We start from the raw sequence: 18,586 nt of genomic DNA on the forward strand, positions 1-18,586 counted from the left end.
CTCACTCTTCAATGACACCTTTTTCTCCATCTAATCGCTATACAATCAACATGATCCAAATTATTTCTATGAATTAATAATATTTATGTATGAACTATATTAAAAGGATTATCAAATACGTTAGCAACTCTTCAATTCTGAGTGGATAAACTTAGTTAAATCCGTACCTAGTACCTACTTAATAAAGTGAATTACAAATATTTGACATGTTAACCTCACAAAATTGTATTTAAATAAAATAAAATTAAAATAAAATTTCAAACCCAATGAACGGGTTTCCAATAATAATTACATGTTAAATTTCATGGCATTATTATTTTTTTTTAATTATTAAATGAAAAAGCTTATATTAGTCCCAGAGAGAGCTCGTACGCATGTCATCGACAATTGCCATCTTCCTTTTCACGTCTCAGGCCATGTACGACATGTATAGAAATTGTAATAATTACTGGCTTTTATCTCGTTCCTAGAGAGAGAAAATCGAGTGTAATCATAAAATTTTACTCGCCCTTTGGAGAAGTTTTGGTTTCAACAATTTCATAGAACCAAATCAAATGGTTGGGAAAATTATGTGAAAAGCTATTTCCTATCTCTCTATTATTTGATACCCACGATATCTCAGCGGTGTGAAGTTCAAGGTTATACCCAAAACTTTTGTAAAACACTTCGAAAGTTGCTAGTCGATAAGTGGAAGATCCCCTCCCAAGGTTTCAGCAAAATATTTAATGAAATTCAATTAAATGTCAAATGTTCAAAGTCATCACTTAGAAACAATCTACATTGTGTGTGTCGTACGCATGTATAAATAATTTTCAACATAAAATTTGTACATGAAAATCACAGCTCAAATTTAATTCTCTTAGGTGAGTTTTATTTATTTATTTATATTATAAATGCCATACGGTCTTTAACAAACCTGTGATTTACATTATAATTTAGTGAAACAAGAAGAAATATTTGCTCTTTAAATTATATAGAATCCATGCAGAAGAATAGTATTTCACCAAAAATAATAAGTATAAGTGTTTTTTTTAATTAAAATCTTATGTTTACAAGACGAGGTTTTTATGCATAGCCAAAAGATAACAAATTGTTACGAGGATATGCAATAATTTTTAGCCTGAAACACTCTTTCAAACTTTAAAATATCTTCCGAGGAAAAATAAATGCGGCCGACAGAAATTGAACCGCAGCCTTCTGATTGCTGGTCAGCTCCGCTAACCACTACGCTAAGTCGACTTACTTTAATCTCGACAAATAATTCAATATGTACTGATATATTGAATTATTAATAGTTGGACTAGCCTATAGTTACTAATAAGATGAGGTGATTTTTCACAAAAAACGGCACAATACAAATCATCCAAATGTTATTATTAATATTTCATCTGGAAGAAATAACAATAGAGTTAAAATAAAAAACACAAAAATCAAAAATAAATGTATGTTTTTTGTACTTACGTCGATTGTCTTGTTAAGGAATATAACTCCCGTGTCGGGATCTATGTGGAAATAAGTGGAATCACTTGATGTAGTATCTAAACTATAATGCACTATGGAATTCTTTCCATCATCGATGTCAGTAGCAGAGATTCTCATTACTTCCCTTCCACTGGCCAAGTCTTGCGGCACTGACTCCAGATAGGACTAGAAAGAAACAAAGTATTAGTCAGATGAACACTAAGATATTTTAAAGACATCAATAAATTATTGGCAGTGTCTTTTACAACAAGACTGTTCAGTCCGACTCCACGCAAATGGGCCAACAAATAATATTATCACCCGACGGATTTTCTTAACCCTATTTAATTTAATGTAATAAATTTTGAACCATAAACACATCAATTTAATATTTAATCATTGAAGGAGAAGACAGTATTAAGAAATCTCAATGAAATATGAAATAGAAAAATACATAAAATAAAAAGGTAAAGATCACAACTGGAAATTGAAAAGAGATCCCATTGTCCCGGTAAGACAGAAATAGAGTTTATTTGTGGCAATCGATCGACGTGTGAAATGCGCATATCGTACATGAACCCATTGAGAGACAGCCTGGATTCTCACTGCCTCGTAAACTCTGATCCGCTATCAATAGGATAATGTCCTCCCACGGCTACTGTGCCCACATGATGCACAGGTGGGGCCTTAAAGAGTCGGAGATGTGTGAATGCGGTAGTTAACGAATGTCTGCTGGATTAATTCCACGTGGGATTGATAAGGTCCACGAGGTGACGCTTGAAGCCCTAGATGTCCCCCCCCCTGACCCTCACCATACGAAAGAAGAGGATCTGTGTTGAATTTCCAGAGCGACCGTTATCTTTACTGGTATATTTCCTGTGTCTTTTCTTTTTAATATTTTATTGACATATATTAATAATATCAACATTTTTTTAACCCTTTGATCAAAATCAGAAATTTATAAACTTTGAACGTCGTCATGAATAAACTGTTGATTGTCAACTGTAGGTGTAATGTGAAATACAGTATGAAGAACTGCTATGTTTAAAGTCGATGTTAAGGAAAATGTATGCTTATATGCCCTGGATGTAAACTTGTCTGTGAACAGGCCGTTTTTTTGTAGTGAATATTAAGGAAATTACAAAGACTACGTAAATATAATAAATTTTAAAGCCGAGGGATCAACAAATTTTTGGTCAATCTTCAACGCTTGTTTGAGACAGGGGTCAACATGTTAATAAAGTTGGATCAAATGTGTGGAACCGGTCTTACATCTCGATATTATACTTATCGATCAAGAGCATTAACTTCAAACTGATTTGAATTATCGCCGAAACAATACATACGCAATATATGTTAAATAAATCAATGATTTTGACATTGATATCTGCAGAGAGTTTGCGTATGTGATTACATCAAAATCCACGCAAAAATCACACAAATCACAACATTTATCTAGTTCGTGAGGATGCCTTTAATTTGCAGACTAGCACAGTAAAAAACTATTGAAATAATAAATGCACTAAAAGATTGAGTCAACTAAATAATGGAAAAGTGGAGAGGATTTTTAAATCATGCAATCGGAAACAAAACCAAAAGAAGACAATTTTCATTTCGACCAACCTTCCAAATGCCCCCACGAAAGACCTGGTTGAAGTAAATTATAAAAAATATTTTCGTCAATTATCAGTTCAAAAAACTAGAAAATTATATAATTGGCACCACTGCTACACCTTTTTAATACTCATTTTATTTATTTTAAATACTTGACTTTAAAGGTAATTAAATAGGAAACAAATGTATTCGTTTCTAAAATATATAAGCATGAACACAAAATATAATATCAATGATATAGTTAAATACTTGAAAGTGGTAAATTAACATTTAGGATATAGGAAAAAACACAACAAAAATAAATAAATAAAAATGTTTAATTACAATAATATACTTTTGGGAAAGGGTTGTTCATTTCTCGAATATTTCAAATACTAGTCGAATTAATCGTTAAAATATACATACCAACACACAGAAGTGTAAAGCAGATAAAATTGCCTTCTTGTTAAATTAGATTAGTTATAAGACGATATCACTTACTGCGTTGAGTTTTTTTAGTCATTCCTTATCACTCAGCTGAAAGCATCTGATTATATGGAAATAATAATTTTCCATCTACACAGCGTGTATTCTTTATTATTAAAAAGATAAATATCTCCAAGTTTCTGATTACATTAGAATTCACTATTCCAATCACAAAAGTTGAAATGTTTGCTTCTGTAATGATGTTGGACTTGTCTTGGTTGATTGAACCTGCAATTCCGACGCCCTGGACCGGATATTAAAAATACATAAAGCAGAAAGAATGTAAATATTTAAAGAAACCTTACCACTTTGTCGAAGACTGGGGGGTTATCGTTGATGTCTTCGATGAGAACCTTGAAGTTGCAGACGTCGTCCAAGGTAGGCTGGCCATTGTCACTTGCTCTTACTGTAATGTAAGCCTCCTTCTCTCTTGCCGGTTCATCTCGGTCGAACACCTTATAAACAGGAAAAATACATTATTTTTTAAAACATGAATAACAGTTATCATTTTAATACAATGGAGAATTAAAAAGTTCCTTGGAGAATCTTCCATTGAAACCCCGGTAGAGACCATTGCCTCCTGATGACTGTACTCTAAATTCAAACACTGCAATTCGTTTGCTAAGTTCAGAGAATCTGTCAAATGGACCGCCCGGTTTTGCAAAGACAAGTAGTTAAGGAGTCAAGATTCGAGATAACTTGAACTTAAAAGGAAATCGGCATCTCGATCAAAGTAAAACCCTGCCAAAAGTGCGAACAAAGAAAGCGTCAGAAATAAAGCTAGGTTTACTGGAAAAAACCTTAAATACAAGGTCTAATTCCATTAAAATGAAATAGCAGTATATTTTAAAATTTGCGAACAGACACAGAACTGGGATATTTGCACAAGAGTTCCAACTGCTCCCAACCATCTGGAGCAAGTGAAAGTATGGCATCCCAAATAGAGAGGTATTTTGTGAGGCTGAAGGTAGTAGGTAGGGGAAGGAGATGGGGAAGAGAAAGGTGGGAAGTGGCTATTCAGATCTTGTCACCAAACGTCTTGGTGGTCTTACACCAGGGCGATACTGAGAGTATCTTCCACTCTGGAACGTGCCGCAAACATACTATATTTTTCAAATAAGTAATTTGTGAAATATTAACACATATCAATCAAATAAAATTTACTTGACGACGGGATTTTACCCGCGACCTCTAGTTTGCTATTCGAGAGCATTACCCTCAACCACGGAGATCGGAAATAACATTTAAACAAATTCTTCATCGCATTCGGAAACACAAAAAATTAAAGTTAATTAATTAATGTGATAAATTCTGTTTTTTTTTCAGAATGGCACACATTGGCAGGATTTTCCTAGACTGGGCCAAGACAAAGGCGAAGTGATACGGCACTATAGCACTACAGCACTACAGCACTACTACATCACCACTACTGGTACGGGAAAAGCACTCAGCACCAACAGACTATGATCAATCTAGTTTTAATTAGATTATGGATTAATACCTCGGCAAATTTGCCGGGATTTGAATTCATTAGACGAGTGTTTCAAATCTGTGGGACGCGATCTCTCAGTGATGTAAATATTTAAAAACGGCAAGAACCATGGCTCTGCGTACAGAAAAAAAGTGCAATTTAAACAAAAATAAAACACTTCCGCTTGAAAAATTAAAACACGATAAAAATTATATACTATTTGATATTACAATAAACCCACATCCTTAATTATATTTTATCAAAACTGTTTTCATGCGAGATGCAATCAGCGTAGTACAAGCTACAAGTGATAAAAGGATTCTACCATTATACTACGTGTAACACTCAGCTTGTGTGTATTGGTGACTCACTAATTGGGTAGTCGCTTATATGAGGGGTTACTAAAATACATATATTAAAAAGTACATTTATAAATAGAAATACTTTATTTTTGACTAACGACTGAACTTTACTCTCCAATGACTGGCTCTTAACTGCTGTAATCTTTTAAATTCTCTTTTAAAACTGAGGATTGAACTTTCTCCTTCAGGGACTGGAATAGACATCTAAAACAGGCTAAATCTCGATTGGTTAGGACCAACATTTATTTTTGTTTATTAACTGCTGTAATTTTCAATTTCAGAGAAATACGTATAAGTCCGAGTGTGGATGTATGATTATCACAAAAATTTGATAAAATTCATTATTATTGACAACGAATCTATATAATAATAATACAAAGGTCAGAAAGTAGGTTAATTTTCGCTTCCAAGATTTGCATTCTTTCGTTACTGAAAACAAAAGTGAAATGCAAATAAATTTATTTAAAATACATAAATATTATTACTCACACCAACCCAATTGTATCCCCTTGTGAGAATAATTCTAATAATAAGGCCGGGTTATTTAATCCTAAAACCGGAGTTTAAGCAAGCCAAATAAATCACTCCTTTTAATTTAAAATAATTATTTTTGAAAGTTTAACTAATTCTGAGTTTTTTTAATGTTAGAACGGAGTTAAGGCGAAGCTTAGTGCCAAATCACTATTTTGATTAATCTTTATAACGAATTGGTGATTATTATGAATACCAAAAAATATACTTTAGATAAATTGAAGGTTTTCCTATCGCTTCGCTTAAGTAGAATACAAATAAATAAAAAAAATACTAAATAAAAAAATTAAATGTAAAGTACTAAAAAAAATATTTTTGTAATAGAAATGTATGAAGGCATAAAGGAAATAACTTTAAAAATAAATTATTATAGCTAAGATTAACTGTGACAGTTTCACTTGATTAACTTTTTTGTTTTCCTATAAAATTATTTTGTAAATAAATAAAAAACAGTTTTTTGCTTGAAATCGAACGTTTCTAGACTCCGTTTGTCAAGCGATTTTAATGCCTATTATCTACAATGTAAGGTATACCAAGAATTTACACATTTTTGGCTTGTAGCTTCCTCTTGAAACAATTAAATCACGGCTAGACAATGAAACTACTAGAGCTAAAAAGGTTCGGCAAGTTGTAACTTTGGGAAACACTGCTTTAGACACGGGATTGGATTAACAGAAGGCACACGAGCAAATACTGACGATACAAATGTACATTTATTGTATAAAAGAAGATACATGCGATCGTATAAGACGTGTCGCGATAAAACATGATGAAGTGCCATAAATAATAAATTTCCATTGGCTGCCATATTATTCTGAACATTTCACAAAACAAAGAACATTTCGAGAAAACCTTTTTATGTTTATCTTAAAAATCTGTTACTGAAATTCTGCCGCGTAATGTTTCAAACAAACTAAATTGTCATGCTTTATTATTTATTTATTTATTGGACAATTTGTATAGCGCCGCTTTTGTGAGATATCACCTCAGGGGCGCTTTGTTGAAAGAGTAATGCAATAACGAAAACAAAATTATATAAAGTCTTAAGATATTGTTTTTATTCGTTTTAAGGCGAAGCCATACGTAGTAATGCAAAATCATGTGTTTTGGTTTGAAAATTTGGTCGCATAGAAATATTTCAGATGCTTTCATTAAATACTGCGAGTAGAATACATCTTGGCCTTTGAAATAATCGAGTGTTTTTTTAGATAAGTCTTTTTATAAGCCCAGAAAAAAATAATGTATAAGGCCTATGAAAACTGCTTTAATGTTCAAAATATACTACTTACAAACCCATTTTCGGTTATGATTTTATTGTATAATGTGGCAAATTAATTTATTTATAAAATGATCGAAAAAAAATTAAATATTTATGCCTGAACATCCATAAAATAATATAAAAGTCACTTTCTGGCCATGTTTTTTTCTTGCATAAATCAAAACAGGCGGATGGTGTTAAGCGGGAATTTAAACCTTATCGCCATCTACGTAAGGGTTTTTATTGATAGCGACTCAATTTAAAATATTACACGACGTAGTGCATCGCCTTAAGCACTTTCCTGTTGCCTAGAATTAAATTTGAACACTCCAAAGGTTTCTGCGTTGCTTGGAAATATGTAAAAAAATACCTTTGTTCCGGAAGTGAGGCTTGTTCACTTTAACGAAATTATAACATAACTCTTCACATGTTTTTTTCTTATCTTTCATGTCAACTTTACAACTTATTTTTTGGAATGGGTGCTACATTTAGAATCAAAATCTTCTTGCTGGTCTTATAATGATCTTTTAGTACAAGCCTCTTATTTCAGACCTCCGTTTCTTTTGGCATCACAACTTCATTTTTCTGGGAGTCTGTCTTCTTATTTCTTTTACATTAGGAGGCCCTTAGAAAAATAATTTCTATCATGGCCTATGTCATCTTTGGGTAGAGGGTCTTTCTGGAGGAAATTTTGGGAAGAAACAGATATGAGAGGTGGGTAGGAATCTGGGGGTCAGTGTTATCAGGAGTGAAGGACGTATGAATTCATTCATCCTATTGCAGTGCAATGCGATGGGTCGAGAAAATCCTGCTGGAGAGGTCAAAAGGTCTCCCTAAACTAATGTCTCCCAATCCGGCCCGCCATCCGCATCCGGTATCCGCTTCCAAGACACTTGGGGTGACGTATGGCAGAGGTGTTGGATATCTAATGCTACGTATACATATTCGAGCCGAACTGCCGAACAGAGCCTCAACTTATGGAAAAGGAACAAATCAACCGCAAAGGGCGCGAAACGCCGCTTGCAGTTGCTTCGTTCCTTTCCCGTAATTCGTGGCTCGGTGGTTCACAAATGTATATGTACTATAATAAATAGTTCTTGGGACGACGGTACCCGCTTTCCAAGTCTTTAGAAAGAGTATTTCACCAAAACTATTAATTTCCTTATTTCCTAGCTATTCGGCTTTCCAATACCCTCGTGTCTTTATTTTGCAAAGATCGTATGGAGAATTGTAATCCATTGATTTGTTTCAAATCCTAATTTCTTAACGAATCGAAATCCATTATTCTGAGTACATATGAACGAATTGAATCCATATTTGTTCATTGTTAGGTTTAATTTATCACAATTACAGTAGCTACTTCAAAGTTGATATATAATTAACGTTAAATCTCAAATTCAATTGTGCTTTCGTTTGCGGAATATAGCGTTAACTCCACAATAGCTCAGAAAGTCATTTCAGCAGTTTCAATTATGAACCTAACGCGATGTCAGTAAAGCTTATAGTTACAGGCCGGAGAAAATCTCATCACATAAACCATGAGGATATACACTAGAAGACTCATTCACCGCTTCCCGTAGCTAGTAGCGAGTCCTGCTTCTGCGTCCCCGTTAACGGCTTCCTATGAAAATTTACATCAAAATGTAATTCACGTCTGTTTAACGTTTCATTTGACACTCCTTCCATATAAACTTAATGGATACTTTAGCGAGACGCAATATCAAGCTTAAACTATGACATTAGAAACTGCGTCAAAACTACACGCTTAAAGAGAAACAGGAGAACTTAACACTATAAATATTTTCTGCTTTGGTATTTTTTAAAAATTATATATAAGTTAGAACAGTCATTGCACAAGCTACGTTTTCCATTTGTAGTAATGGTAGCAGGAATTTTCAACATATTTTCAGAGTATTCGTATGCCGGGAATATTTATCTTTCTTTATTAAAACAAATAATTAAGACTTATTTAACACGACACCTAAAAATTTCAAAACTAAAATAATATATCTTTAAAAACACTTTTATAATTTGTGTACCTATGTCAATATTATGTTTGTATTTATATCATAAGTTTTTGATTATTGTTTAAAAAATCATTAGAACTAAAGGTAAATATTCCTCCCATAAACACGAGCTCCTGGAGTTCAACTTATGGAGTAGTAGAATAATAATGTGTAATAAAAAAAATAATAAAAAAATAAAAAAAATAACATTCACACAATACACATTACTCCACACAAACTATACCCATAAAATTTGTAATTTTTTTCTATTATATATTCATTAAATTAAGATGCATACTAAAAACCTATCATTGTTTGAGTAATTATATATATATTACCAGAATACAATTATCGATTTTAAAAAGAAACATTTTCCAGAAGCTTAGCTTATTAACAAAAAGTTCAAATCACCAATATCTCGGAACTTTGGCGTTAAAAGTTGAACTTATTTTCATTGTAGGTTTTATACGTAGCCCAACGCAGCCATTTTTAAATCGCAACGTCATTTTAGTTAAGGATAAGGATAAGTACATGCAAAACTATGGAATGTCCATTTTACTGTTATAAATATAACGCTGTAGTAAGGAAATATTGTATATTCGGGACATCGGGAAATATAACGCTGTATTAAGGAAATGTTGTATATTCGGGACATCAGGAAATATAACGCTGTATTAAGGAAATGTTGTATATTCGGGACATCGGGAAATATAACGCTGTATTAAGGAAATATTGTATATTCGGGACATCGGGAAAAACCTTAGAAGAACTATTTAATAACTTTTCGTTCTAGAAAAATATTTAAAATAAGGTAAACAGAAACTCATTAGTAAACAGGAAATAGTAGCTAATAAAGATATATAATATAAGAGAGACGAAAATTAAAATAAATAAAAAATTCTTTCATAACATCTGATACATTTATTTAGAAATAAATATTTGGTAGAAATATAATTGACATAGATTTTGTGAACCACAAATACACCATAGGTACTTTAGTTCAAAGCGGTTTCAGGATAATGGAGGATGTCATTCTTGAAGACGATTCTAATTCAAATTAAATAAATATCTACGACCAGAAACTAAAGATATAAAAAGGAAAGTTAATTTATTTTGATTTCGATTGAAATGTATTTATACCCACAGGGCTCAAAATACTCAGCCGCCAAGAAAACGTTCCTACTTTTCATGCTTGTCGGAATTATTTACTTCACAAAGCTTCCTGGCTAACGTCAAATTTATTACGTTCACGTTTCAGACATTAGGAATTTTAACTATGAAACTTATTTGCATAAATCTTAAAAGTTGCAAATGTGAAATCATAACACGTTAAAGTTCTTCTGACACCTGAGAAGAAGGAATATGTTTTACCTTCTAATAGTTTATACTACAAAAATATCATAAAATAATAGATATTTACGATGGGATTGTATTAGAGAATTACCTATTAAATCTTGTGTGGTGTTCTTTGGAACTATTAGAGAAACATATTTTTTACCAATCAATCAATTGTGCATTGCCCTAAATGTCGGGTATTTATAGGTCTACTTCCGTCTTTCCAATACTTGATATTTTTGGCTAAGAGGTATTCGTTGGCTATATTCCTTCTGATCTCCAAGATCAGCTGGATGTTGTGTCATTTTTATAGGCCGCCATTAAAGAGGAAATCTAATTTGCCGTCTTAATGAAAATAGCAATGAGGAAGTGAGATGCTTTGCTATCTGTTTGTATTTGGTTTATGTGCTGGCTGATTAAATTGGTATGGAGTGGGGAAATTTATACAAATTATATTATTCTACTAAATATTAAAAAGGAAAGACTAGCTATTCCTCGGGTAGTCGACCGACTAAGTATGTTCATGAATCTATAAGATGTTTTGTTATTACAGAACCATTGAAACGTGCAGATATGTTTTTTTTACTTACGTATGCGGTAGTGATGTATCCGGTCTGTGAGTCGAGCGTAAACTTGTGTTTCTCGCCGGAAGTGGACACAAACTGATACCGAACAGTTCCGCCGTTCTCCGGTGGATCTGGGTCTACTGCTTTTACCTGAAATAAAAAAATTCATTAAGATATTGAACAAAATACATACATTACACTCAAATAAATTCCCAAATCTCGGAATTTCATAGTTCCACTGGGTTCAGACAGCAGGAACATGGCAATATACAAGATCTATAGTTCATTTGCACCTCTTTTACTCTCAGTATCGCCCAGGAGAGAGACTATAACGTCGCTTGAAGTGGCCTTAGTTATGTTTAGTAATCAGATCTGAAAATCAGGTATTCCACAACTTTTTTCAACTCCATTTCATGCAGACAATATTTGACAAATAGTTGTGAGATATCATAAAAAAATAAATAATAAAAGGATTGTCAGATATAGTTACTTATTCATCATCGAATATATGTTTCTAAAAACAGTAAAAATAAAAATAAAAGGTCAATAAAGCGTTATACAACAATGCAACGCAAATAAAGCGATGTGCTACGCCCGAAATATTTCGTTATAAATGGCTCCGTTCTCGTTCACCCGAAATAACGATATAACGCGAGTCGGTAACGGATTTGGGGCCTGCTAACGCCGCGTTCGGCAACGGATTGAGTACTTATACTGTTACCTTCCTCGTAGGTGTTCGAGCATTTGCTCCTAAATGTATCGAATTGTCTAACGGCTCGAAAGCCGTATTTTTTTACAACTGCCCTCATTATTCACCGTTCATGAAGCAAACCAACATGCGGGGAAACTCTTCGAAGGCATTATACGACTTCTTTAACATTCACATGATTTTGGTTAAAAATAAGGGGGTGATTTAGAATGTAGGTACCTAGCGATTTTTTTTACTGCTTATACAATCACCATTTGAAAGGAGGCATTAGTAGAGGACACGTAGCAATCACAGCTTTGAAACATACATCAATAGTATTCCGTGTTGCACAGCCTGCCCCGATGAGAGCGCTGGGAGAGGACACAAAAGATAAAGAAGTAGGCATTACTTCCCGGCTCCACCCAGGGTTTTTGTAGTAGTCCTAAATATATATGTAGTTTCAATGACGCTCAACAGATGTCGTTAGAGTGTGTAGTTTCAAGTTGATCAACAGGCGATCATCTTGAGTAAGCAATCCTCATGCATCAGAATAACTTAGAGCATCCTACAGAAAGGACGTGAGTCCAGTTTCATAATCTCAGACAAACCGAAGTATTATTGAAATCTCAAGATCATCAATTGTATTGGAGAATACTGTATTGCAAATAAGAAGGAAAATAACAGTACACCACAGTTTTCAAACACTTCATGAAATCTTTTTTTCGTACTTAACATTCAAAATATATAACAAGGCGTCTTGTATTTTTTTAAGGATGGGAGCTGAAAATAGGAATCAAAGATTAAAAAAGCTGTTTTATGTAATTACCACAACTTTGAACCGGCGATTCCGTGGCCAACGACTGAAACTATTACCGTTTTGCAACAGAGCTTATTAATTGTAATAAATAAACAAAACGTGTTAAAAAAGAAAGGGAATTTGCACGGAAAATTACTAAAAACGGTAAAATCACAATTGTGTTCACATCTAATTTATTCACTCGACTGACTAAAACTATAACAAATCGACTCGGGGACCTCATTAGGCAAATGAAAATAGTAATAAAATCTAAAACACATCAGTGTTATGGAAATGTTTTTTAATCAAGCGAAGCAGGGAAAGTTCATGATTGATGTAATGTTTTAGGCATTTCATTACGGCCATTTATAAAACAAATTTAAATATCGGGAAAAGCCAAATTACTCGCGTGGAGGAGGTTGACGAAATCATTTTAGTGAGTAGATTGCCGAGTCACGTTTGTGATGTTTGCCTCACATCAAATAACATGCCTAATCAATAGGAATCAATCCTCTTGAGGCAATTTAATGGCTTGTTATTATTTACACAAGGAACAGGAATATTTATTTATTTATCAATGTTACTTATTTACGACATTCCCAGTCGAAAGGCCAAAATTACATTCCTTCCAGGCTTCCCAAAATATCAAAATGATAAACTTCAATCAGTGTTTAATGCAGCAGCACGGCTCATAACCGGGGTTTCAAAATATTCGCACATTTCAGAACACCTTCGTAATCTTCACTGGCTCAAGTGCCCTGAAAGAATCCAGTACAAACTGTGCTGGATGGTGTTTAAATTCATCAATGAAATGGCCCCACCCTACATCTATGAACTATGCGTCCCGGAAAACACTGGTCTGAGGCAGTCAACTCTTAGATCAGCAACATCATCAGCTGTAGGCAGACTGATAGAACCTATGCGCAAGCCAAATACTAAGTATGGTGAACGCGCTTTCGGAGTATCTGGGCCGAAGGTTTGGAATAAACTCCCTCCGGAACTAAGATATAACAAGTATACATAATTCATAAATATAACAAGTACATAACAAGTCCAACATAATTCAGGTCTAAACTAAAAACTTACCTTTTTAAGCTGTCGTACCCATTGTCAATTATGATTAGATAATGTCAATTAAGTGTTAATCTCAAGTGACCTACCAGGTAAGTATTGTACTGTACATTATCTCCATAAATAGTTAAGTGAATTTGCACAAAAACGGCGGTCCCAGAGACAGATCGTATGTATGTCAAGCAACTTGTAACACTGAATGGACATGTTATGGTAATGTGATCATCCAATTTTGAATATTTGAATTTTAAAAACAGTGTAATTTAAGTGAAAAATTTTTATCACGTTTTTTTTTTTTTTAATTTTAAATTCTTTATTTAATATTTATAAAATCCAACTGGTTCGATTTTGCTTGGACCCAATTTTATATTTCTATATATTGATATTTATTATTCCTTCAGGCAAATATTTTCGACTGAATAAGTAAATATGGGCATTAATAATTTTTTTTTTTAATTTTTATCCACATTAATGTAAAATTTCATGTGTAATCGTCGATTTGCAAACGGCCCGTTAATTATAGAAGAATGGTCACTGTCACCCATCAATAATAAACAAGCAAGATAAGACATACTTTCTCTTGGAATTAAGAGATTAGCAATACGCAATATTATTTACTTCACTCCGTACATTAATATTAATAAACATGGCATTTGGTAAAGGAAGCGATACATTAAACTTTACATAATATTAAAAACCCTCTCTGCAATATCTGCAGCAGTATTCCTGAAAACACAGAGTTCCTCACTTCTTCGGTTTCACTGGGTTCTATCCACAGCTTTAAAAGCTTCACTATATTCGGCGAAGTGCAAAGCCTTATTCGACTATATCTTGTTCAAAGTACCGAGAGATCGATTATCGCATGGGACAAGCCATACATATAAACAAGTATTATATAGCAACCATCCTCGATCCACTGATAAAAGGAAAGATGGATCCTTCACAGGCTTCGTTCACCTGTCTTACCTTTGCGGATTAAGTATAACACGTAAGTGTATGTGCCATTTGAATTACCTATATCCTTAACACAAACGTTAAAATTTTAAGGGAATTGCCCTAGAATCGAAGCTCATACCCATTTGTCAAGGCAGGTAGCCGTTCATGTTTTGCGATTGATTCATTGATGGTTATAAAAAGAGAATATTATAAAAAATGTTGTAGATACTTACAGATAATACGTATGTTCCTATTTTTGAGTCTTCCTTCACTGAAGGGTGGTACATTGAACAATTAACAAAACTCGGTTTGTGATTGTTCTTCACGGAGAATTTTGAGGAACTGACATTCTGAAACAACAGAAAAAAACATGAAATTAGTACAATGTCTAAATATACAAAATAATCAGGGTTATGAATGATGTATAATATAATTAAAATGTTTAACGATTGGTAAATTGACATCCTTATTAAAGTTTGGCAAAATGTATATTTATTTAGGTTAATATATCCCGAAGGAACGAATAAATCATCGAGGCATTGACATTTTTGCTAGCTTTAATGAGCTGACAAGTTGTCGAAGCAATTCAAAAATTGACAACTTTGATATCAGAGTTCGGAGACAAGGCGGTAGTGAAAAGGTCAAACGAAAGATTCATAATTTCAATTAGGCACGATAATTAATTATGTAATGGTTTAAATGTCAGTGGGTAGCGCCGCTGAAATGGTGTGAACTTTTAACAAAATGTGAGAAAATAAAGTGTGAAGTGCGTGCAAAATAATGGCAATATTTTCCAAGACGTCTCCCTCGAGAAGGCTTGAAATGTCACTAGGGCTATAAAAGCCGCAATTCCACCTGCAAAGTACAACAGAACCTTTTCATAAATTAGCTTTTAGCAGTTACGCTCCAACTTTAAAATTGATGCGATTAAGTAAAATACCGTTTTTTGTTTAAATTTGAAAAAAAAAACTAATTTTGAAGTTTTTTTCACACTAGTCGATTTTCGATGTACGGCAAAAATTGACCATTTAAATAGTTGTTCCGACAGGCGCACGTAAATGAAAACGCAAACCCCAAAGTTGAATTTCTTTCGACTTTTGCCACGCGGCGACAGATCGCACGCGGCGGGTAACAAAAATTGAAACGGTCAGTCACAGGCGACCAATCGCCGTAATTTTTAAACAAAATGGAACTAGTCGCATGTGTTATTAATCTACTGTGAAAATGGAGTGGCTGATAGTTAGAAATAAAGAAATCTCTTAATAATAATGAGTCCATTATCAATGAACAAAAGAATATTATCTTACAAGTCTTAGCCCATCTTAGACACGTTCCCCTTTACCGTTCCTTCCATCCCCTCCCCTACCAACTCTTCACTAATTCCTAACCAAGCCCACAACTACACTTATAACATGACTTCTCAGGTAAGTATGGTCCAGCATCTATATTATCTGCCTGTAGAGAATGTAAATAAATTGTAATATATGTCTATGACAATAGTCTGTCTAGTCCATGCTTAGTAATAGGATAGATCAAGGCTGCCCAACCTTTTTAACAGTTGGGCCAAATTGACGATTTTGAATCACTGGCGGGCCACTGAATACCTGACGGTTCCAATTTCCATGGGGGGGGGGGGGGTTAGAGAATTTCTCTAAAACATAATTCCCCACAAAAAAAAAAATCAAAATAAGTGCTCCCCACAAAATATTTGAAATCCATGGGGGGGGGGTTGTTACGGAACTTCGCTGAGAAAAAAAATTCCGCGCACCCAAAAACATCCCACAACAATGTTTCGAATTCCATGGGGGGGGGGTGGCTACAAGATTCCATTTCGGACGCGAAAGATATTATATCAAAAGCCGGTGTATTTTTGTTTTTACCGCGGGCGCGCGACACTTTTTCAAATTGGCGGGTTTTTTGAAAATGGTTCACGCGGGCCACTTATAATTCGTTCGCGGGCCACATTGTGGCCCGCGGGCCTGGGGTTGGGCAGCCTTGGGATAGATCATTGTAGAAATATATTATATCTATTCGTAAGGCGCCATTGAGGCGATTTTTCATAAAAACGGCGTTATCCAAATCATCCAAATATCATTATTATAATCACAAATTTATAGCCACTTTTAAAAGTATACGGTTTATTTTCGCTGTAAAGTTATCCGAATTGTTGTTAATTTGTTGCCAAAGGAGCTTTTTATGAAAATAACTCAAATACGACAAACAAGACACCTATCGAAAGCATCAAAGTGACATATTAATGATTTTCAAGCATTTGGTATGAATTTATAAAACTATTCATAGAGTCATACCCAACGTAATACAGTTCATTTTCACTGTAAAGTTGACTAAGTTAGTGTCAGATTGTCTCCTATAAATGATGGAGTATAGTATTATACATTACATCAGAACTCGGAACAAACGAGAGACAACAGCCTTTATGTATGTATGTATACGTATATTGTATCAGCAGCCACCACTTGGAGGTATCAAGCCTGAAGTTTGCATAACTTTAGTCATTCTGCTATCAAGATTCTCCCGAAATTTATAATTGGTTAACGTTTCAGAAACCAAACGGTAGTCTTGCCTTAAAGGCTACCCATTAATTATTATTTTGTTTTCAATTCTTCCCCAAAATAATGAAATGAAGAAATATTTAAATGATATGTTGTAAACATCGGTGAATCGTAAAAATAATATGGGTTTGAAATTAAGGCAGAAATAAGAAAATAATAAGTGAATTTTAGAAATTAGTTACTTCTTCATTTGCGAAGGATTTTGCCATCGTCAAGGCAGATTTATAAATTGTGGTGACGTGTAACTAACTAACTAACTAACTAACCATCACGCCGTTTCCCCGCAGGGGTAGGCAGAGAGGACGGACCGCCAAACAACTCGGTCTTGGCACACACTCCTTGCCTCATTCACATTCATACATCGTCTCATACATACTCTTCTATTGTTCTGACTCTTGACATGGCCCGACTCAAGTATCTGATTCACTTGGTCGTGCCATGTCTTCCTCGGGCGTCCCCGACTTCTGCTACCATTCACATTTGCATCGTATATTCTCCTTACACTCCTTTCTTCGCTCATTCGCTCTACATGCCCAAACCATCTAAGCGTCCCTTTCTTGATCTTACTCATTACGCTTACATCAGCCTTGCACTCTTTGCGGATATCCACATTCCTCACACGATCATACATGGTTTTACCACACATACGCCTCAGGGATCTCATTTCAACAGCATTCAATCTACTTTCATCCTTTCTTTGCCAGTTCCATGCCTCACTTCCATACATCAGGGTAGGTACCAGCACTCCATTGTGGACTGCTAACTTCGCTTCTTTGGACAATTTTTTGTTAGCGCCAACTGCGTTCAGTCCTCCATTAATGGAGTTACCTGCATTTACTCTTCTTTCAATATCTCAAATATATTTATGTTTTTCGATTTGAAGCCAAGACTGTGTATAAAACTGATACACAATAATCTTACAACATCTGTCCTAATAACGTGAGTAACGCTGTCTGAAAAACTGGTTAAAGATCTTGCTTTCCTCCTGGAAGCGCAACACGGCATAACAAATAATAACCAGAAAGTTAATAACGATAATATTTTTGGCAGTGTATATCTCAAAACATGTGTGGTGATGAAAGATTTACCAACATATCTAATAGTATTATTTCTATAATGCTTGCCGTTCATGCTTCACATAGCTGATTTGTAAGAATGACATTGCTAAGGTCTGTTGTACACACGCTCCACGTGCAAAATGAACATATTTGAAGACTTTACATATTGAAAGTATTTATTATAAGATTGGACAAAAAATTGTCGAAATGGAATAATTCGCCAATATTTTGCACATTGGAATTGTACGATTGGATAACAGATTTGTCAATTTGGCGAAATTTTGCATAAGATAAGTTAAATTTTATAGTGATTATCATTGATGTTGTAACGTGCAAAAGGGCAAAATTTACGAGGACCTATACTGAGTTCAGCCGTTTATAGTTGTTACTAATAT

The 18,586-nt window shown here is 34.1% G+C and overlaps 1 protein-coding gene across 1 annotated transcript in view; it reads right to left on the minus strand.

Annotated features, from left to right (window-relative positions):
- Positions 1 to 18,586, minus strand: part of shg (DE-cadherin) — a 675,856-nt gene that overhangs the window by 74,586 nt on the left and 582,684 nt on the right. Inside the window, exons 3-6 of the mRNA XM_089640480.1 lie at positions 14,794 to 14,910; positions 11,094 to 11,219; positions 3,846 to 3,995; positions 1,462 to 1,647 (exon numbers count right to left, since the gene is read on the minus strand). Of these exons, the coding sequence (XP_089496606.1) occupies positions 1,462 to 1,647; positions 3,846 to 3,995; positions 11,094 to 11,219; positions 14,794 to 14,910 (579 nt within the window). The remainder of the gene's footprint in view (positions 1 to 1,461; positions 1,648 to 3,845; positions 3,996 to 11,093; positions 11,220 to 14,793; positions 14,911 to 18,586) is intronic.

This window comes from Hesperophylax consimilis, chromosome 15 (assembly GCF_061612785.1).
Source record: "Hesperophylax consimilis isolate HC1 chromosome 15, BYU_Hcon_1.0, whole genome shotgun sequence".
Classification (NCBI taxonomy): Eukaryota; Metazoa; Arthropoda; class Insecta; order Trichoptera; family Limnephilidae; genus Hesperophylax; species Hesperophylax consimilis.